Source organism: Carcharodon carcharias, chromosome 12 (assembly GCF_017639515.1).
Source record: "Carcharodon carcharias isolate sCarCar2 chromosome 12, sCarCar2.pri, whole genome shotgun sequence".
Taxonomy (NCBI): Eukaryota; Metazoa; Chordata; class Chondrichthyes; order Lamniformes; family Lamnidae; genus Carcharodon; species Carcharodon carcharias.
The window spans coordinates 122,114,876-122,137,651 of record NC_054478.1 but is presented as its reverse complement, the minus strand read 5'-3'; the positions used below and the strand labels follow the sequence as shown (position 1 = coordinate 122,137,651).

Sequence of the window (22,776 nt, the reverse complement as noted above, 5' to 3'; positions counted from 1 at the left end):
GGTGGAAAAAAAGTTCCGTGCATCACTTTTACTGCTTTTGCTAATTATTTTATATCTGTGCCCTCAAGTCCTTGATGCTTTCTTGAGTGGGACAGTTTCTCATTATCCACCCTGTCCATCCCCTCAGAATCTTGAATACCTCTATCAAATTTCCTCTCAGCCGCCTTCTCTCCAAGGAAAACAGTCTCAACCTTTCCAATCTATCCTCACTGCTATAGTTCTTTATCCTTGGAATCATTCTTGTGAATCTCCCCTGCACACTCTGCAATGCCTTCACATCCTTCCTCAAGTTTGGCACCCAGAACAGGATGCGGTTGTCCAGATGAAGCCTAACCAGTGTCTTATACAAGTTCAATGCGACCTCTTTACTCTTGTACTCAATGCCCCTGTTAATAAAGCCTGAGATACTATATACTATTTTAACTGCTCTCTCAACATGTCCTGTCATCTTCAATGAATTATGTTCTTATACACCAAGCTCCATCTGTTCCTGCACCTCCTTTAGAGCTTTCCCTTTATATTATCTCTCCATGTTCTTCCTGCCAAAATGAATCACCTCAAACTCCTCTGCATTGGACATCATCTGCCACTTGCCTGCCCAGTCCACCAACATGTCAATGTCTTTTTGAAGTTCAAGACCATCTTCATCACAATTGACGTTTCCAATCTTTATATCGTCTGCAAATTTTGAAATCATGTCCTGAACACCACAGTCTAGGTCGTTCATTCAGAACAAGGGTCCTGACAAAATGCCTACTTTCCCTTTTATTTCATGAGTTAGAATTTTGCTCAAGTCTGTTGTGTGGTACTGTATCAAATGCTTTTTGAAAATCCATCTACACCACATCAACAGCGTTTCCCTTGTCAACCTTCTCTGTTAACGCCTCAAAAACTCCAACAAGTTAGTTAAACATGATTTTCCCTTGATGAATCTATGCTGGCTTTCCTTAGTTACCCTGCACTTGTCAAAGTGACTATTGATTTTGTCCAGAACTACGGTCTCCAGAAGCTTCCACTGAGGTCAAACTGACTGGTCTGTAGTTTCCAGCTTTATCCTTGCATCCTTTTTTGAACAAGGGTGTAACACTTGCAATTCTCCAGTCCTCTGACACTACCCCTGTCTACGGAATTTAGTTGGCAAATCAAGATGTAACTTGTAAGATGGATATGGTGGGGTTTGTGGATGTAGTGTATTTGGATTTTCAAAGAGCATTTAAAAAAAGTGCCACACAAGAAGTTATTAGACAAAATTAGGACTGAGAGTGGGGATAATCTAGTAGCATGGATAAAGTATTGGTTAATGGACAGAGAAGAGAATAGGAAAAAAGGGACATTTTCAGGTTGGCATGCTGTAATCATCAGTGACACCATCACCATTGAGCAACTCAAGACTGGGCATCCATGAAGCGCTGTGGGCCTTCAGCAGCAGCAGAATTGCACTCAAACAAAATCTGTAACCTCATGGCTCAGCATATCCCCCACTCTACCATTGCCATCAAGCCAGGGGATCAACCCTGGTTCAATGAAGAGTGCAGGAGCAGCACCAGGCATAGCTAAAAATGAGGTGTGAACCTGATAAAGCTATGACACAGGACTATTTGCATGCCAGACAGCACGAGCAGCAACTGATAGATAGATCTAAACGGTCCTACAACCAACAGATCAGATCTAAGCTCTGCAGTCCTGCCACATCCAGTTGTGAATGGTGGTGGACAATTAAACAACTCATTGGAGGAGGAGACTCCACAAATATCCCCATCCTCAATGATGGAGGAGCCCCAGCACATTAGTGCCAAAGATAAAGCTCAAGCATTTGCTACAATCTTTATCCAGAAATGCCGAGTGGATGATCCATCTCTGCCTCCTCCGAAGGCCCCAGCATCACAGGTGCCAGTCTTCAGCCAATTCAATTCACTCGACGTGATATCGAGAAACGGCTGAGGGCACTGGATACTGCAAAGGCTATAGGCTCTGGCAATCTTCCGGCAATAGTACTGAAGACTTGTGCTCCAGAACTTGCTGCATCCCTAGCCAAGTTGTTCCAGTACAGCTACAACACTGGCATCTACCCAGCAATGTGGAAAATTGCCCAGGTATGTCCTGTACACAAAAAGCAAGTCAAATCCAACGCTGCTAATTACCACCCTATCAGTCTACTCTCGATCATCAGTAAAGTGATGGAAGGGGTCATCAACGGTGCTATCAAATGGCACTTGCTTAGCATTAACCTGCACACTGACGCCCAGTTTGGGTCCTGCCAGGGCCACTCATTCCAGCCTTGCTTCAAACATGGACAAAAGAGCTGAACTCCTGAGGTGAGGTGAGAGTGACTGCCCTTGACATCAAGGCTGCATTTGACTGAGTGTGCCATCAAGGAGCCCTAGCAAAATTGGAGTCAATGGGAATTAGGGGGAAAATTCTCTGCTGGTTGGAGTCATACATAGCACAAAGGAAGATGGCTGTGGTTGTTGGAGGTCAGTCATTTCATTACCAAGACATACTGCAGGAGTTCCTCAGGATAGTGTCCTTGGCCCAACCAAGGACCTCGACCTTCCTTCCATCATAAGGTCAGAAGTGGGGATGTTTGCTGATGATTGCACCACGTTCACAATTCATGACTCCTCAGATACTGAAGCAGTCCATGTCCAAATGCAGCAAGTCCTGGACAAAATCCAGGCTTGGGCTGACAAGTGGCAAGTAATATTCGCACCATACAAGTGCCAGGCAATGACCATCTCCAACAAGAGAGAATCCAACCATTGTCAATGTTCAATGGCAGTACCATCACTGAATTCTCTACTATCAACATCCTGGGGGGGTTACCATTGACCAGAAACTGAACTGGACTAGCCATATAAATACTGTGGCCATAAGAGCAGGTCAGAGGCTAGGAGTTCTGTGATGAGTAACTCACCTCCTGAATCCGTAAAGCCTGTTCACCATCTACAAGGCCCAAGTCAGGAGTGTGATGGAATACTCCCCACTTGGCTGGATGAGTGTAACTCCCACAACACTCAAGAAGCTTGACACTGTCCAGGACAAAGCAGCTCGCTTGATTGGCACCGCTTCCACAAACGGTCTCTCCCTCTATCACCGGTGCACAGTAGTGTGTACCATCTACAAGATGCACTGCAGGAATTCACCAAAGCTCCTTCGACAGCACCTTCCAAACCCACAACTATCTAAAAGGACAATGGCAGCAGATGGGAACACCACCGCTTGGAGGTTTCCCTCCAAGTCATTCATCATCCTGACTTGGAATTATATGGCAGTTCTTTCACTGTTGCTGGGTCAAAATCCTGGAACTCCCTTCCGAACAGCATTATGGGTGTATCTACACCACATGGACTGCAACGGTTCAAGAGGGCAACTAGGGTTGGGCAATAAATGCTGGGCCAGCCAGCGAAGCCCAATCCTGTGAATGAATAAAAAAAGTACTTGGGACTCAGCTTTTCACAATCCATATCCATAACTTAAATAAGGGGACCACGTGTAATGTTTTCAAGTTTACTGACAGTACAAAAATTAGGTGAGAAAGTAGGTGGTGAGGAGGGCACAGAGGCTGCAAAAGGATAAGAAATTGGTGGGGCAAAAAGGTGGCAGATGGAATACACTGCGGCAAAGTATGAACTCATCCACTTTGGTAGGAACAATATATAAAAATTTATCTTTGGTGAGAGACTGGGGAATGTATGTATTTGTAGGGCCATTGGCGTTACTACAGAGATCAGCGTGAACATGCAGGGACAGCAAGCAATTAGGAAGACATATTGTATGTTAGATTTTAATACAAATGGATTGGAGTAGAGTAAAGAATTCCTACTACAATTATATAGGGCATTGGTGAGGCTACGGCTGGATTACTGCAAGCAGTTTTGGTTTCCTTACTTAAGGAAGGGCATACTTTCCCTAGAGGGAGTACAGCAAAGGTTCACTGAACTCCTGAGATGATGAGATTGTCCTATGAAGAGAGATTGAGAAGACTAAGTCTATATTACCTGGAATTTAGAAGAAGCAGGTGATGTAATTGGAACATATAATTCTGAAGGAGCTTGACAAGATGGCTACTGAGAAAATGTTTTCCCTAACTAGGGAATCTAGAACACTGGATCATAAGTCTCAAAATAAGGCGTTGATGATTTAGAACTAAGATGAGAATGTTCTTCACTCAAGGGTCGTAAATCTTTTGAATTCTCTACCCCTGAGAGTTGTGAATGCTCAGTCATGGAGTATGTTCAAGACAGAGGTTAATTGTTTTTTGGGTACAAAAGCAGAAAGGAACATAGTGGAAAGGTGGAGCTGCGGTAGAAGACCAGCCATGATCTTGTTGAATGGCACAGGAGTCTCGAAGAACCAAATGATCACCTCCAACTCTCATTTCTTACATGCTTAAGAGTTAGGATTTAAGTTCCCAGCTACCATGGTGGAATCTGATCTCATGTATCTGGGTCATTAGCCTGGGCTAATTATTATTATTAGATTATTAGTCTAGAAATGTAACTACTCTGCCACCACACCCATATCTACATTCTGATCTGAAACGAACTTTCTGAGATGGTCTTTGGCCAATTGAATTTGAAAGGCTAGGATCATGAAAACCTACTTTTTACGTTTTCCTGAAAATTGATCTGCTTCAAGGAAAGTGCCTTTGTTTTGTTCCAGAGACTAAGGGCCCAGAGCCACGTCTCTTGACTGGATGGTTTTCTCATGAAAACAGGCCTTTTATGCATTTCCTATTTCCTGTCTTTTACTGACTCCTTTAATGGATGTGTCAAATATAACTTACTTCCTCATGTAGTTTATTACAGATGATATTGAATTCTAAATTGTAATACAGAAATTTATCTTTTAAAGATTTCGTAAACAAAAATATTTTGTAATTGTAATAATTGTAAAATGTTGGTTGACTAATCCGAAGTGTTTTTCTTTAGACACATGACTGATTATTGCACTGTGACCTTATGTTCTTTTCAGTTGGATGAATTGAATGCAGAAATGAAGAAGACATTTGACATGCAACAGAAACAGGAGGATGAACGGAGAAAACAAATTGGATTCATTAAACGGGCAAGTACTCTTGCAGTCAGCTCAGGATTAGTGCTGTTAGTAGATCATAGTCTCAGGCATGAAAAGAATATCCGATTTAATTTCTCTTATCTTGTACTCTTGTATATGTTTGTTTGATATAGGTTCTGAATCACATTATAGTCAAAAATGGAAGCTGAGAATCTATATTTGAGCAGAGCTTTCTTATAATCTAGCACCATTCTCACCTTGAATGTTACCATTCAATTACCATTTTTGAAAAGACTTAGTTCAGCATTGGACGCTAAGAATTAAGCTGAAGTTTTAAAAGAACTCAGCTGTAAGTGAGTTTCCTTGATAATCATTTGGTGTGAATGTCAGTCTATCAAAACAAAATGAGATCGACTGTGGGGTAGAAATACGCAGTTCTAATCCGAATCAACACAAGGTGTTCTTAGAGGGGACTTGCACATTACTGCATCATTGAAAACCCAAGCCATAAGGTGGAAAACAGATTGTTAGATCACTGCTGTGGAAAAATGGAAACTAAAAAGTAACCAAAAGAACAATAAGGACGTGCAGCTACTTTATGCTCCAGTTAAATTTGAAAAATCTGACTGTCCAATAGGAAAGATAGGAGTTTGTATTTGAAATCTATATAAAATACATATCCAGCCAATAGGGCAGTTAATAACTGAAACAGTTTGAATACAATTTTATTGTGTAATTCAGAAAAATACTTTAATGTTAATCCAGTCCACTACTTTGAATGAAGTCTAAAGAGTTGCAATGGGATACTTTCTCAGTTAAGGGAAATCTTACTCCGTTATGTTGCTGCTTGAAACCAATAAATGTCCTGTGCACTCTGTACTGTAAACAACAGCTCAAGAATGAGGGCAAATAAAGGAAATTATGTATAAGGGAAAACATTTATCCTCTAGCAGTAGAGAGGATTTGGAGACTCTGGTCATTGAGGATAATACTTCAATTTCTCAGTTGACTTTAAAGAAACTGTAAAAATGCAGTCTCTTTCTGAAACATGGCAGCTCTCAAGTCCCACTGAAGTTAGTTGAAATCCATTTTTTTGTATCCAAAGGAAGTTGCACAATAATATTCATTCTGTTCTGCAAATGAGATCTACCAATTTGGTAAAGAGACAGAAATAAACAAGAACTTGCATTTTTAGCCTCGGCATATTCCAAGACTTTCACAGCCAATTAATTACTTTTGAAACATGATCACTTTGATTTGTAGGCAGATACGGTAGTCAATTTATGCAGACCAATGTTCAATGAATAGCAATGAGGTGAATGACCCGGTTAACCTGTTCTGGTGGTGGATAAATGTTGATCAGGACACTGGAAAAGCTCTATTGCAACTGGAATCTTCCTTTTTGAATAGCTTTTGGAGCTTTATTTATTATTAAGAAAATTTGTTAATCTCACTGACAGGTTCATGAAAGGGAGCATGATAGAGAGATGAGTACACTGATTACTAAACATAAAGAGGAAGTGGAGCAACAGCGGGCAGAATTGACCCAGGAGCAGCAGGATCTTTTTAATGATGTCCAGACAGAGATGGAGTCGGCACATGAAGCAGAGATATACCAAATTCGGCTTCAAATGCAGGTTAGTTATTGCTGGTGAAAGATGCTGACTGCTGACCTTTGTATATTTTTTATCCTGTTCCCAAGCATATGTGCCAGTTCCCTGAGAAGGTGGGAGCGATGGAGCTTCTCCTTGAGCTGCTGTAGTTTTCGTGCTCATGGTGCTGCAAGGTATTCCATGTTTTTGACCCAAATTGAATGAAAGAATAGTGGTATGGGTCTAAGTTAATGTGAACCCATGATCTTGTTACCCTTGTTCTTCCTAGACTGTAGAGGTTACAGGTCTGAGGCGCAAAATGATTTGACATTTAAAATTGGATCTTTTGATTTTTTTTTCCAAAAGGTTTCGGCATAAGCCATGGCTTTATAAAGGAAACAGTCATTTATTACATTCTAGAAAATAATCAATGTTAGAATCAAATAACATCTTGGGCTCAAACCTGTTTTAGATCTGATTAAACAACAAATAAAGCACCTTCTGAAATTGCAAAATCTGTAACATTTTGGAAATTAAATGTCTCTTTTAGACTAAACCTGTAACAACATTTTTTAATTGTGGTTGGCTCAGGCTCGTTTAAGAGGCTCTGAATATTTTGATGGTCCTAGTTGTACTGTAGCATGGTTTTCCCTTGTAGTCTGTACAGTTGTTTCAGAAGCAATCTACAATTCTGCATCCAAACTCTAAGTTGTGAAATAGAGAGCAGTCATGAAGCTTGTGTAGTGGCACCATTGCTGCAGTGACATCTTAACTTTGCTTAGTTTAGAAGTCTTTTACTTTGACTCACACCTCTGGGGCAGTGGCTTGTCGTTGGTAGGTCCTTTTAAATAGAACTCACAATTTGACTGAACTTCAGTTATTTTCTCTGTATCCATAAAAGTAATGGAGATCGGTCAACAGGTGTTCAAACAATCTCCAGCAGATCCTAAGCCGAGCAACGGTGATCTGTTCTTTTCTTGGGGTCCATTATGCAGCTTACATTAACAATCCTTTTAGCAGAAATGAGGTGAGAATGACTGCCCTGGCATCAAGGTAGGCTTTAACTGAGTGAGGAGTATTGCAGAGCCCTAACACAACGCCAACAATGATTTGTATTTTTATATAGCATTTTTAAAATATCGCAAGGCACTTCATAAGATCACCAATAAAATATGACAGTGAGCCAAATAAGGAGATATTAGAGCAGCTGTGTAAAAGCTGATCAAAAAAGTACTTTTTAAGGAGCGTCTTAAAGGGGGACAAGCAGTAGAGAGATGAAAACGTTTAGCCAGGGCATTCCAGAGCTTATGCCTTGGTAGCTGAAGGCATGGCCACCAATAATGAAGCAATACATAAGGAAGTAGAATTGGAGAAGCACAGGTTTCTTGAGGAGGCTGGCGGAGATTACAGCGATGGGGAGGAATGAGCCCACGGAGGGATTTGAAAATTGAATTTTAAATTTTAAAGGCATGGTATTGCTTAACTGGCAGCCATTGTCGGTTAGCGAGCATAGGGATAGTGGTTGGTAAGACGTGGTGCAAGTTAGGATCTATGTTGCAGAGTTTTGGTTGATCTTGTGTTTAAAGAGGAAAATGATCAGAAGTGTGTTGGAATCACCATATCTGGGGGTAACAAAGGCATGGACTTGGATTCAGCAGCGGATGAGCTGAGGCAAGGGGTGGAGTTGGGCAATGTTAATGAGGTGGAAATTGGTGTTCTTAATGATGGAGCGCCTATGTGGACAGAAGCTTATCTCGAGGTTAAACACAACACTGAGTTTGTGAACAGTCTGATTTGGCCATGACAATTACCAGGGAAGAAGATTGAGTTTGTGGAGAGGACAGAAAATAGTGGCTTCAGTTTTGCCAATATTTAGTTGGAGAAAATTTCTGATTATGCAGTACTGGATGCGTACAAGCAATAAGACAACTTAGAAACAGTGGAGGTTTGAAAGAGGTATTTTATTCATTCACAGGATGTGGGCTTCACTGACTGGGCCAACATTTATTACCCATCACTAGTTGCCCTTGAGAAAGTGAGCTGCCTTCCTGAACCACTGCAGTCCATGTGGTGTAGGTACACACACAGTGCTGTTGGGAAGGGAGTTCCAGGATTTTGACCTCAAGCATGAACTCTGTTTTCCTCTCTATAGATGCTACCAGGTGTGCAATTATTTCCAGAATTTTATTTCCTCCAACATAAGGTAAAAATGGAAATGTTTGCTAATGATCGCAGTATTCAGTTCCATTGGCAACTGCTCAGATAATGAGGCAGTCCGTGCCCATGTACAGAAAGATCTGGATAGTGTTCAGGCTTGGACTGAAAAGTGGCAAATGCTACATGCATTGCTTTTAAACATTCACTCCCAGTGCAATGTGGCTGCAGTCTCTATACTCAACAATATATGGTACACCATATATCAAGGCTTCTTTGGTAGCATTCCCAAGCCGTGACCGTTACCATCTAGAAGGATAAAGGTAGCAAGTACAAGGGTACACATCACTGTTCCTTCATAGAATCATTAAACGGTTCCTGCACAGAAGAAGGCCATTCAGCCTGCTGTGCCCATGCCGGCTCTTTGCAAAGAGGAACTTGGCTAGTCCCACTCCCCCTTCCTTTACCCTGTGGCCCTGAATATTTTTTCTCTTCAGGTAATTATCCAATTCCCTTTATGATAGCCACAGCTGAATTTTCCCCCACCACACTCAGGCAGTGCATTCCTGATCCTAACCACTTGTTGCACAAAAAAGTTTTTTTCTCATGTTGCCTCTGGTTCTTTTGCCAGCCACCTTAAATTGGTGCCCCAAGTACTTGATACTTCCACCTGTCATACTCCTGATAGCCAGTTGGTGAAGGAAGAAACCATTGCCAGCCTTTACTTGGAATAGATTTATTCAGAGGGAAAGATTACAGGTATATATATCTCCTGACTTCACTTAACCCCCATGTCAGTAAGTGTCTCTTCATACATCTCCTGAGGAACCTGAACCTGTAACCAATTAAGTGTCCCATTTGAAAATAGTGCCTCTTTTTACTCTTCTGAGAAAATCAAATTAACGAATAAGCTTAAAAAAATCCCTTAAAGAAGGGGTACTGTAACAATAAACGAAAACTTTAACAGAAACTTATTGAACTAAAATATCATCAACGGTGCTAATAGTGCATTCCAGCCCCTGCGGTGCCCACCGATTGTAGAAGGCCTCAAAGTGTACCCGTGGACACTACGTGAGCAGTCTCTTTTGAGTATACCAAATAAACAAATAAGCTAATAATCAAATTAACTAATTAACAGCTAAAGGGACTCCATAACAAAAACCAAAACTTTAAAGGAAATTTGTTGAATTAAATCGAAATGTTATTCCTGGGGCAGATGGTGTACCCCAGCCTCTGCGGTGTTTACTGGTCGCAGAAGACCTCACCATGTGCTCGTTCTCCAGGAACACCCGGGTGTGAATGTAGCTGCGGAAGAGAGGCAGGGTGACCTCTTCAACCACCCATTGCCTGGAACTGTTAATGGCACTGTCCCTTTTATACAGTTTCTTTCAGAACAGGTACACTGGCCAAAATGGGATTCGAACCATGACCGTGGCATTATTAGCACCATACTCTAACCATTTGAGCTTAAACAACTGCAGTACTGTCTTTATTTGTGCTCCAGTAACCGTCCTATCAATGCCCTCCACCTGTATGTACTTAACCTCAGTTGATACAGTTAACACCACCAATGGGAACAGTCTCTCTCTACCTACTCAAATCAGATGTGTCATGACTTTGAACACCTCCATCATACAAACATACGAATAAGGAACAGGAGTAAGCCATTCGGCCCCGCGAGCCTGTTCAGCCATTCAATAAGATCATGGTTGATCTGAATGTAATTTCAACCCCACGTTCCTGCCTACCCTGATAACTTTTCACCCCCTTGTTAATCAAGAATCCATCTAGCTTTGCTTTAAAAATATTCAAAGACTCTGCTCCCACTGCCTTTTGAGGAAGAGAGTTCCAAAGACACTCAACCCTCAGAGAAAAGATTTCTCTGCATCTCTGCCTTAAGTGAGTGACCCTTATTTTTAAACAGTGACCCTTAGTTCAACATTCTCCCACAAGAGGAAACATCCTCTCCACATCCACCCTGTCAAGACCCCTCAGGATCTTAAAGGTTTCAATCAAGTTGCCTCTTACTCTTCTAAATTCCAGTGGATGCAAGCCAAACCTGTCCAGCCTTTCCTCATAAGACAACCTGCCCATTCCAAGTATTAGTCTAGTAAACCTTCTCTGAACTGCTTCCAACGCTTTTACATTTTTCTTTAAATAAAGACACCAGTACTGTCCACAGTATTCCAGATTACTCACCAGTGCCCTGTATAACTGAAGGATCACCTCCCTACTCTTGTAATCCATTCCCCTCACAATAAATGACAACATTCTATTAGCTTTCCTAATGACCTGCTGTACCTGCATATTAACCTTTTATGATTTGTGCACGAGGACACCTAGATCCCTCTTAATCTGAGCTCTGCAACCTCTCACCATTTAGATAATCTCCCTTTCTATTGTTCCTGCCAAAATGATCAATTTCGCATTTGCCCACATTATGATTCATTTGCTAGATCTTTCCCCACTTACTTAACCTATCTATGTCACTTTGTAGCCTCCTTACATCCTCTTCACAATTTACTTTCTTACCTTTCTTTATGTCGTCAGCACATTCCTTCAGTCCTTTCATTCACGTCATATAAATTGTAAAATGTTGAGGCCCCAGCACTATTGCTTCTCTTCCTGCTTCCTACCAAAATGTATCCCTGGAATAAATTTCATCGACCACTTGTCCAGTCATTCCACTGACTGTTTACCTTCTCTTGAAGTCTATCACAATCCTCCTTATGGTTCACTTCCAAATTTTGTGTCACCTGCAAATTTCATTATTGTGCCCTGCACACCCAAGTCTAAGGCATTAGTATAGCTCAATAAATATAATGGCCCTAATAACCAACCCCATGTAATACCTTACAAGAATACTTAGATTCTGGAAAAATCCGAGAGGATTGGAAAACTGCCCATGTAACACTCTTATGCAAAAAGGGAGGGAGACAAAAAACAGGTAACTATAGGCCAGTTAGTGTAACATCTGTCATTGGGAAAATGTTGATATAAAGGATGTAATAGCAGAATATTTAGAAATGCATAATATAACCAAGCAGAGTTAGCATGGCTTCATGAAGGAGAAATCATGCCTGACAATTTTATTAGAATTCTTTTGAGGAGGTAACAAGCAGGATTGATAAAGGGGAACCAGTAGATTTAATATATTTGGATTTCCTAAAGGTGTTCAATAAGGTACTGCACATAAGGCTACTTAATAAGATAAGAGCCCATGGTGTTGGGGGTAGTATATTAGCATGGGTAGAGCATTGGCTAACTAATAGAAGACAAAGTTGGGATAAGGGGGCATTTTCCAGATGGTGACCTGTAACTAATGGATCACATGGGGTTACACAGGGATCACAATTATTTACAATATATATTAATGACTCGGATGAGGGAAGTGAATGTACTATCACCAATTTTGCAGATGACACAAAAATAGACAAGCAGTGAAGATGATGCAAAGAGTCTGCAGAGGGATATAGACAGGTTAAGTGAATAGGCAAAAGTTTTGCAGATGGAATATAATGTGGGAAAATGTGAGGTTATGCATTTTGGCAGGTAGAAGAGAGGAGCTGAATATTATTTAAATGGAAAAAGACTGCAGAAAGCTGCTGCAGCCGGATTTGGGGGTCCTTGTGCATGAATCACAAAGCTAACATACAAGTTCAGCAGGTAATAGAGAAGGCAAATGGAATGTTGGCCTTTGTTTCAAAGGGAATGGAGTATTAAAAATAGGGAAGCCTTGTTAAAACTATACAAGGCATGAATTAGAGCAAACCTAGAATACAGTTAACAATTTTGGTCCCCTTATCTAAGGAAAGATATACTGGCATTGGAGGCAGCCCGGAGAAGGTTCACTAGGTTGATCCCGGGTATGTCAGGCATTTCTTATGAGGAGAGTTTGAGTAGGTTGAGCCTGTACTCATTGGAGTTTAGAAGAATGAGAATTGACCTTATTGAAACATGTAAGATTCTTAGGGGGCTAGATGCTGGTAGATGCTGAGAGGTTGTTTCCCCTTGTGGGAGAGTCTAGGACCAGAGGGCATAATCTCAGATTAAGGGGTCACCTGTTTAAGACAGAGATGGGGGGAATCTCTTCTCTGTGGATAGCTAATCCACGGAGTTCTTCACCGCAGAGGGCTGTGGAGGCTGGGTCGTTAAGTATATCCAAGGCTGAGATAGACAGGTTTTTAATCCGTAAGGGAATCGAGGGTTATGGGGAAAAGGCAGGCAAGTGGAGTTGAGGGGTATCAGATCAGCCATGATCTCATTGAACAGCGGAGCAGGCTCAATGGGCCAAATAGTCTACTTCTCCTACGTCTTATGGTCTCATGATCTTATGGTCCTCCAGCCCGAAAAACAGTTGTTCACCAGTACTCTGTTTTCTGTCACTCGGTCAACTTCATATCCATGCTGCCACTGTCCCTTTCTTCCACGGGCTTTAACTTTGCTGAAAAGTCTGTTGTATGGCACCTTATCATACGATACATACCATTCAACCACATTCCCCTCATCAACCTTCTCTGTTGCCTCTTCAGAATATCTCAGTCATTTGCTCTTAACAAATCTATGCTGGCTTTCCTTAATTATTCCACACTGGTTGAAGCAACTATTAATTTTATCCCTCATTATCATATCTAAAAGCTTTCCCACCATGGGTCAAACTGACCAGCCTATAGTTGCAGGGTTTATCCTTGCAATTTTCTTTTAACAAGGGTGTAACATTTGCAATTCTCCAGTTCTCTCGCACTACCCCCATATCTTGGGATGTATGTGACCAGTACATCTGCAATTTCCACTCTTATTTCCCTCAATATTCTTGAATTCAACATACGAGTTCTGGTAACTTATCAACCTTATTAAAGCCAGCTTTTCTTATAACTCCATCATCAAATTACCTCCTCTTTCACTACGACTTGGGCAACACCTTCCTTGTTGCAGACGGGTGCCAAGTACTTGGTTAGTACCTTTGCCTCCATGTGTAAATCCCTGTTTTGGTGCCTGAGTTTTTATTTTTCATAGTTTGTAAGCTTTGTTGGCAATGCTAGGATTTGTTGTCCATTCTTAATTGCCCTTGAGAAGGTGGTGGTAAGCCGCTTTCCTGAATCACTGCTGTCCAGGTGGTGTATGTACACCCACAGTGGAGTTCCAGGTATGTGACCAAACGACAGTGAAATAACGGCAGTATTATTCCAAGTCAGTATGTTTGTGGCCTGTAGGGGAACTTGCAGGTGGTGATGAGTTTGCTGCCCTGGTCCTAGGTGGTAGAGGTTGTGTGTTTGTGCTGTCATAATAAGCTCAACAAGTTGCTACAGTGCATCTTGTTTATGGTACATACTGTTGCCAATGTGTCCCTGTGGTGGAAGGAGTGAATGTTTCAAGTGTTGGAAGGAGTGCTGACCAGGCTGTTTTGTCCTGAATAGTGTCGAGCTTCGAGTGTTGTTGGGGTTGCACTTATCCAGCCAAGTGAAGAGTACTTCTTCACACTCCAGACTGTGCCTTGTAGATGGTGGACAGGCTTTGGGAAATCGGGGGTGAATTAATCGCTGCAGAATTCCCAACCCCTGCTCCTGTAACCACAGTATTGAAATGGCTGGTCCAGTTCAGTTTCTGGTCAGTGGTTATCCCCAGGATATTAATAGTTTGGGATTCATTGATGGTAATGCTGTTGAATGTCAAGGAGATATGGTTAGATTTTCTCTTGTTGAAGATGGTTATTGCCTGTTACTTGTGTGGCATGAATGTTACCTGTCATTTACCAACACAAGCCTGAATATTGACCAGGTCTTGCTGCATATGAACATGGATTGCTTTATTATCTGAGGAGTTACAAATGGTACTGAACACTGTGCAGAGAATATCCACGCTTCGCATCTCATGATGTAGGAAAGGTTATTGATGAAGCAACTAATGGCATCTACTCGGCAATGTGGTAAATTGCCCAGGTATGTCCTGTGCACAAAAAGCAGGAAAATTCAACCTGGCCTATTACTGCCTCATCAGTCTATTCTAGATCACCAGTAAAGTGATGGAAGGTGTCGACACTGCTACCAAGTGGCACTTGCTGAGCATTAACCTGCTCACTGATGCTCACTATGGCTTCTGTCAAGGCCACTCATTTCCTGACTTCATTACAGCCTTAGTGCAAACATGGATAAAAGAGCTGAACTCCAGCGGTGAGGTGAGAGTGACTGCCCTTGGCATCAAGGCAGCATTTGACTAAGCGTGGCATCAAGGAGCCCAAGCAAAACTGGAGTCGATGGGAATCAGAGTAGGAGAAATCTTCACTGGTTGAAGTCATTCCGAGCACAATGGAAGATGGTATTGGTTGTTGGAAGTCAATCATCTGTCTCACGACATCATTGCAGAAGTTCCTCAGGTTAGTATCCTAGGCCCAACCATCTTCAGCTGTTGCTTCAATCTTGACCTTCCCTCCATCATAAGATCAGAAGTCAGGATGTTTGCTGACGATTGCACAATGTTCACCATTTGCAACTCCCTCAGATACCGAAGAAATCAGTGTCCATATGCAGCAAGGCCTGGACAACATTCAGACTTGGTGGCAAGTAACATTTGTCCCAAACAAGTGCCAGACAATGACCATCTCCAACAGAGAATCTAGACATCTCCCCATGATGTTCAATGGCATTACCAACATCCTTGTGTGTGTGCGTGCGTGCGTGTGTGTGTGTGTGGCTAGGAATCATACGGCAAGTAACTCACCTCCTAACTCCCCAAAGCCTGTCTACCAACTGCAAGGCACAAACCAGGAATGCGATGGAAAATTCTCTATTTCCCTGGATGGGTGCAGCTCCAACAACACTCGAAGCTTGACACCATCCAGGACAGGGCAGCCCACATGATTGGCACCCCATCCACCACCTTCAGCATTCACTCCCTCCATCACCAATACACAGTGGCAGCAGTGCGAACCATCTACAAGATGCACAGTAGCAACTCACCAAGGCTCCTTCCGCTGTAGCTTCCAAACCTGTGACCTCTACCACCTAGAAGGACAAGGACAGTAGTTGCATGGGAACATCACCTACAAGTTCCCTCCAAGCCACACAACCTCCTGACTTAGAACTATTATCGACATTCCTTTATCGTTGCAGGGTCTAAGTCCTGGAACTCCCTCCTTAACAGCGCTATGTGTAGCTCCACTACATGGCCTGCAGTGGTTCAAGAAGGTGGCTCACCACCACCTTCTTGAGGGAAATTAGTGATGGGTAATAAATGCTGGCTTAGCTGGTGGTGCCCATGTCCTATGAAAGAATAACTTTTTATTTAAAAAGCTGAAAATGTGTGGGCCAGAACACCACAGTGAGGATGACTAGGCCTGAGATGATTGGCCTCCACCAACCAACACAATCTTCCTTTGTGCTAGGTATGATCCCAACCAGTGGAGAGTTTTCCCCCTAATTGCCATTGACTTCAGTTTTACTCGGGCTCCTTGATGTCGTACTTGGTCAAATGCTGCCTTGGTGTCATGGGCAGTCACTCTCACCTCAGCTTTTGTGTTCAGCACTTTTGTTACTTAATATCAGAGATGATCAATTTAAAAAATGGTTTTGCACTTGAAGTGAAATATTCTTTAAAATTTGTAACCTACGACACTCAATTTCTGGTTTGATAATGAAGTGACTACACAAATGCAAATCTCCACAGGCCTTCCATTTATGGAAAACAAATGTATCTAATTCAAGCTAATATTCTTGAAAGAATGTTCCTGATGTACGACTGAATTAACCTGGCTGGTTCATATGTTGTCCCTTTTCTAAGATGAACAGTTCTTTTCTTGCAGAAGGAACACAATCTGGAGTTGGAATCCCTGCGCCTGAGCCTGAACAACATGCACAGGGCTCAACTTGAGCTTATGCAGTCTAACCTGCAGCGTGAGAAAGAGGAGTCTCTTGCTGAGCTGCAAGAGGCGCTGAATGATAAACGACGCCAGGAGGTGGCAGTGCTGCAGAACCGACAGCACTTTGATTTGGAGTGCATTAGGGAACAAAACCAGCAGCAGATGGAGCAATCTCTGGAGAAGCACCAGCAGGAAATGGGTAGAGTATCTTGTATGATGAGGTGGGCTTGGATTATGTTCTGGATTTGCAAATTATATACTACAGTAGATATTTCCATGAAAATGCTGCATTTGTTTGAAAAGTAACAATTAGTACATACCATGAGGTAAGAGGTAAGTTTATCCTAATTGTATAATAATTCTAATTGTTTAATTCTGCATATATTTTCTTAACTCAGCAAAATGAATGAAGCAACAAGCTTGTTCCTTATCCGACTGTAACCAGCTGTTATATCCCTGGTTTTGGGAGTAAATATTTGCTATATTTGTTACGTCATGTATCAAATTGAATTCCTGTCAAATGAGAAAAGGTTATCTACTCACCAAACTAATTAACTGACATCAGGACCCGGATGAGCTGAAATGTTCACCAATTGAACATCGAGAAGACAAAACCATTGTCTCTGGTCCCTAGCCACTGTCTCCAGTTGAACCATACTGTGCAGCCTTGGGGTTCCATTTGACTCTGAACTGAACTTGTGACCTCTGTCTCCATTGCAAAGTTTGCTAATGTCCACCGCTTATAACATTACCCATTTCCATCCCTGCCATAACTCATCTACTGCTGAAACTCTTATCCATGCTTTTAATGTCACTAAACTCCACAATTCCATTGTTCTTCTGGTTGACCTCTAGCACATCCATAAACTTCATAAGGAGTTAACTGACCCCAGTTGCATAACTCCATAAACTTCAGCTCATCCAAATCTCTGCTTATGTCTTAGCTCGTGCTAAGTTCCATTCATTGATCATCTCTGTGCTTCCTGACTGGCATGGATTCTTGGTCCACCAATATCTTGATTTTGAATGGCATGTTCAAATTCCTCCATGGCCTTGACAACCCCTCCCTCAGCACCAAAGCCCTACTTGTGCATCCCTCATTTCCTTGGCTCCATCATGGTTGACCATACCTTCGACTATCTAGGCCCTAAAGTCTGGAATTCCTCCAGACCCTCAAGACTTTTAGTCACCCATCCTAATATCTCCTTCCTTGGTTCTTTAGCAATTTTTGTTTGATTACACTCCTGCAATGCTCCTTGAGACATTTTACTACATTAAAGGTGCTATGTAAATAAAAGTTCAAATGATTTAATGAAGGCTTTAAAGGAAAGGTGCAGTTCCTTTCACCTCGGTGATGGATTATCAGTGTTGGGCACTGATCAGTGAACACTTTAATAATGAAAAACATAGAAAACTTCATACCAGGAAAAGTGATTTTTATCAAACAAATATATTTATTTTTGGTTGATGCCAAAGTTTTTCCCAATCCCTTATCCTCCTTTCCAGAAGCTCAGCTAAGTGTCTCTTGAATATAATTGCACTATCTGATTGCTGGCAGTTTGGGTGAGTAAGGGAGTGTTAATCTCTTTGTAAAAATCTATTTTTTGTTTGTATTTAAGATTTAACTGAAATTTACTGTCTACATTCTAAATTTCCCAGCCTTAAGTAAGGTTTTCAGGGCTCCACTGCAAGAGCACCTAAAGTTAGCAAATTAAGGAAAGCAGCTTAAACCAGTTTTTCTGCAACTGGGGTCAGTTAACTCCTTAGTCTCAGAAGGATATTAATAGGCATCTCAGTGAGACATAGCATAGAATGCGACTTCCAACAGAGTGCTGGGAGATGGGTGATTAAGGAGGTAGGTGAGGAGGGGGAAGAAGGTACTCCTTTGCTTTTGCCTTTTCTAACTTCCAATCTTTAGGAATTGGTTCTTGCTCTACAACAGGGGTAGCAGCTTACTCTTTGGTGAGTATCTGTTAAGTGCTTAAGGTGTATTCCATTCCTAAGGTTTAAAAAGAATACAAATTGGCGCTAAGAGTAATAAAATATGTATAAAAATAATTAATTGAATTAAATAATTTAAGTAGATAATAAAGACATGTAAGGATGGCAGGACAGGTGATGTAAAGGCTGGAGCGTGTGGTAGCTCCTGGATGCCAGTGTGATCCAGGGCAAACACGCTTGCAGTAAGTGTTTGTGGCTTGAGGAGTTTTGGCTCAAAGTCACCGAGCTGGAGGCTGAGCTGCAGACGCTGCAACACATCAGGGAGGGGAAAGTTACCTGCATGCTTTGTACCAGGAGTCAGTGACACCCCGAAGGGCAGGGTCTTCTGATTTGGTCAGGGACAGGAGGGTGTGACTGCGAGTGAGGCAGGTAAGGGGACCCTGAGGGCAGGAGTGTAGGAGCCTCAGCCTTTGATTTGTCCTACAGGTTTGAGGTTCTTGCAGCTTGTTTGGATGAGTGTGGGGGCTGGAGGAACGATTAACTAACTGACCATGGCACTGTGGTACAGGAAGCCATTCAAGTGAGGGGGAGCAAAAAGGAATGTAGTGGCAGTAGGGGACAGTATAGTCTGTTCTCTGTTCTCCGCAACAAAGAGCGAGGATCCAGACAGCTGTGTTACCTGCCCAGTTCCAGAGTTCAGGACATCTGCTCAGGACTGGAGAGGAATTTGCAGTGGGAGGGGTGAAGGATTCTATTGTGATGGTCCATGTAGGTACCAATGACATAGGTAGAACTAGGAAAGAGGTTCTGCATAGAGAATATGAGCACTAAATTAAGAAGTAGAACCTCAACGGTAATAACTTCTGGATTATTACCTGAGCCACGTGCAAATTGGCATAGGGCGAATAAAATTAGAGAAATGAATGCGTGGCTCAAAGACTGGTGTGGGAGAATTGGGTTCTGGTTCGTTGGTCACTGGCACCAGTGCTAGGGAAGGTGGGACCTGTACTGTTGGGACGGTCCACACCTGAAACGTGCTGGGGCTGGTGTTCTAGCTAGCTGCATAACTAGGGAAGTAGGGAATGTTTTAAATTGAATAGTGCGGGCAAGGGAACAAATTTGGGAAGATGTGGTAAACCAAGTAGTAGAGGCAAGGCAAGAGAGAAAGGTATTAATTTGGGAAATGATAAACAGCACATGACAAGAAGGGACAGAGAGTACAAAACTGAATAAAACAATAGTGAAGGCTAGAGGTTACAAAAATAAGAAAAGGACAAAAATAAAGGCTCTGTTTCTGAATGCATGTAGCATTCAAAACAAAACAGATGAACTGATATTGCAAATAGAAATAAATATGTACGATCTGATAGTCATCACAGAGACATGGCTGTAGGGTGACAGATTGGGACCTAAATGTTGAAGGGTGTTTAAGAAGGACACGAAGCTTGGAAAAGGTGGCGGGGTGGCTCTGTTAATTATTGATGGTATTAGCACATTAGAGAAGGATGACCTAAGTTCAGAAAGCCAGGATGTAGAAGCAGTGTGAGTTGAGATGAGAAATGATAAAAGCAAGAAGTTGCTTGTGCATGTGATGTACAGGCCCCCTAACTGTAACTACATAACAGGGCAGAGTGTAAAGGAAGGCATAATGGGAGCTTGTCAGAAAGGTATAGTGATAATCGTGGGATATTTTTAATCTATATATAGACTGGAAAAATCAGATGGGCAAAGACAGCTGAGATGAAGAGTTCATTGAATGTTTTCAGGATAGTTTCTTAAAACAGCACCTTCTGGAGCCAACCAGAGACTAGGCTGTACTAGACCTGGTATTGTGCAACGAGATAGGATTAATTGATAACCTCATAGTGAAGGCAGAGACCATAATATGACTGAGTTCTGCAGTTAGTTTGAGGGAGAGAAGAGTGGGCCCAACACTATTTTAAACTTAAATAAGGGCAATTATGAGGGCATGAGTGAATTAAAGTGTACTGGCAAATGAGGTGAAGGGATAGGTCAATGGAGAGACAATGGCAGACATTTCAAGGGATATTTCAGAACACACAGAATGGATACATTCCAGTGAGAAAGAAAAATCCCAAGGGGAGGACCCGCCATCAGCGATCAACTAAAAAAGCTAGACAGTATCAAACTTAAAGAAAAAAGCATATAATTGCGCAAAGACGGACAGTAGGTCATAAGATTGGACAGAATATAGAGAACAGCAAAGAATGGTAAAGAAGATTTGTAAGGAGGGAAAAGAGTATGAGAGGAAGCTATAAATATAAAGATGGATAGCAAGCGTTTCTATAGATACTTAAATAAGAAGAGTTCACAAAGTGCGTTGATACTATAGAAAGTGTTACAAGTATAAACGGGGATGTTTTGATATTTTAGACTCCCAATTCAGCTGTGCACTGTCAAATACTGGAACCCAAATTGCCCTTTTAAATTGTTTGAATTCGACAGATATATCATCAGGCAAAGAATCAGACACCACATCAGTATATTGTATTAAAATTTCTTGATTATAAGAAAGTTTTAGAAACTTATCAACTAACAGTGGCAGGAAATAGGTGAAGTATACTTATCAATGAAACTCTACCAACTCCATGCTTTCAAATCGGTGATCAATCCAAGAGAAGTGGGCAACAACTTGAAATCCTCATGCCGACAGAGAAACAGTCACTGCCTTTGAGAAACACGGCACCTTCCTGGGATTTCTACTGACAGGGAATCCGTTGCTGAACCAGTCCCGGTACCAACTACTCATCTGCCCTGAAGTTTGTTGGAAACGACCTGATTATTAATTACTTATTCTTCAATTGTAATTTCATTGAAGTAAACTATTTGGTCAATCATCTGTTGCTAGTCAGTGGCTGCTTTGTAATCTTGTTTCAGTTTAGTTTGTTATAAAAGGTTAACATCATTGTTAGCACAAAATGGTGTTTAACATTGTCAGCTTCTTACAATGAATATAACTTAAATTAGCCTGAAAATGGTTGGGGTACACTAAAATCTAAATCCCAGACTTACTTACAAAAGTGAGTTTGGGAATTTAATAATGGAAAATAAAGCAGATGAATTGAACGTATTTTGAATTGGTCTTCACTATAGAGGATACAAGTAACATGCCAGAAATAGCTGTAAGTCAGAAATTGGGAGGAAGGAACTGGGGAGAATTACAACCACCAGAGAAGTGGTATTTAGCAAATTGTTGGAGCTGTGGGCTGACAAGTCCCTGGGTCTGGATTGACTTCATCCTAGGGTCTTAAAGAAGCGGCTAGTGAGATAGTTGATGCGTTGGCTTAAGTTTTCCAAAATTCCCTGGATTCGGGGAAGGTGCCACTGGATTGGAAAATAACAAATTAACTCCTTTACTCAAAAAGGGAGGGAGATGGAAAGCAAGAAACTACAAGCTAGTTAGCCTAACATCTGTCATAGAGAAAATGTTAGAAGCTGTTATTTAAGATGTTATGGCAGGGCACTTGGAAAAAGTCAAGGTAATTAGGTAGAGTTGACATGGTTTTGTGAGAGGGATATCATGTTTAATCAACTTATTGGAGTTCTTTGTAGGAGTCACGTGCTGTGGATAAAGGAGAACCGGTGGATGTACTGTAATTAGATTTCCAGAAGGCATTTGATAATGTGCCAGATCAAACTTTATTGTGTAAAATAAAAGCCCATGCTATAGGGTCTAACATATTGGCATAGATAGAAGATTGGCTAGCTAACAAGAAGCAGAGAGTAGCTATAAATGGGTCATTTTCTGGTTGTTGGGATACAACAAGTGCTGTGCCATAGGGATCAGTGCTGGGGCCTCAACTTTTTACAATTTATAGAAATGACTTGGATGATGGGACCAAAGGAATGGTTGCTCAGTTTGTTGATGATACAAAGATAGGTAGGAAAGTAAGTTGTGAAGAGGACTTAAGGAGGCTACAAGGGAACGTAAATAGGTTAAATGAGTGGGCAAAGTTCTGGCAAATGAAGTATAATGTGGACTAAGTGAAATTGTCCATTTTGACAGTAAGAATAAAAAGAAGCATATTATCTAAATGGTAAGAGATTGCACAACTCTGAGATATGTAGGGACCTGGATGCCCTCGTACATGAATCACAAAAGGTTAGTATGCAGGTACAGCAAGTAATTAGGAAAGCTAATAGAATGTTATTGTTTATGGCGAGGGGAATTGAATATAATAGTAGGGAGGTTATGCT

At 41.6% G+C, this 22,776-nt stretch overlaps 1 protein-coding gene across 8 annotated transcripts in view; it reads left to right on the top strand.

Annotated features, from left to right (window-relative positions):
- The window catches only part of pcnt (pericentrin), a 316,492-nt gene that overhangs the window by 63,744 nt on the left and 229,972 nt on the right, over positions 1-22,776 (top strand). For all 8 annotated transcript variants that reach the window (XM_041200682.1, XM_041200684.1, XM_041200683.1 and 5 more), the window contains 3 exons: positions 4,975-5,067; positions 6,477-6,653; positions 16,561-16,816. In XM_041200682.1, the coding sequence (XP_041056616.1) occupies positions 4,975-5,067; positions 6,477-6,653; positions 16,561-16,816 (526 nt within the window). The remainder of the gene's footprint in view (positions 1-4,974; positions 5,068-6,476; positions 6,654-16,560; positions 16,817-22,776) is intronic.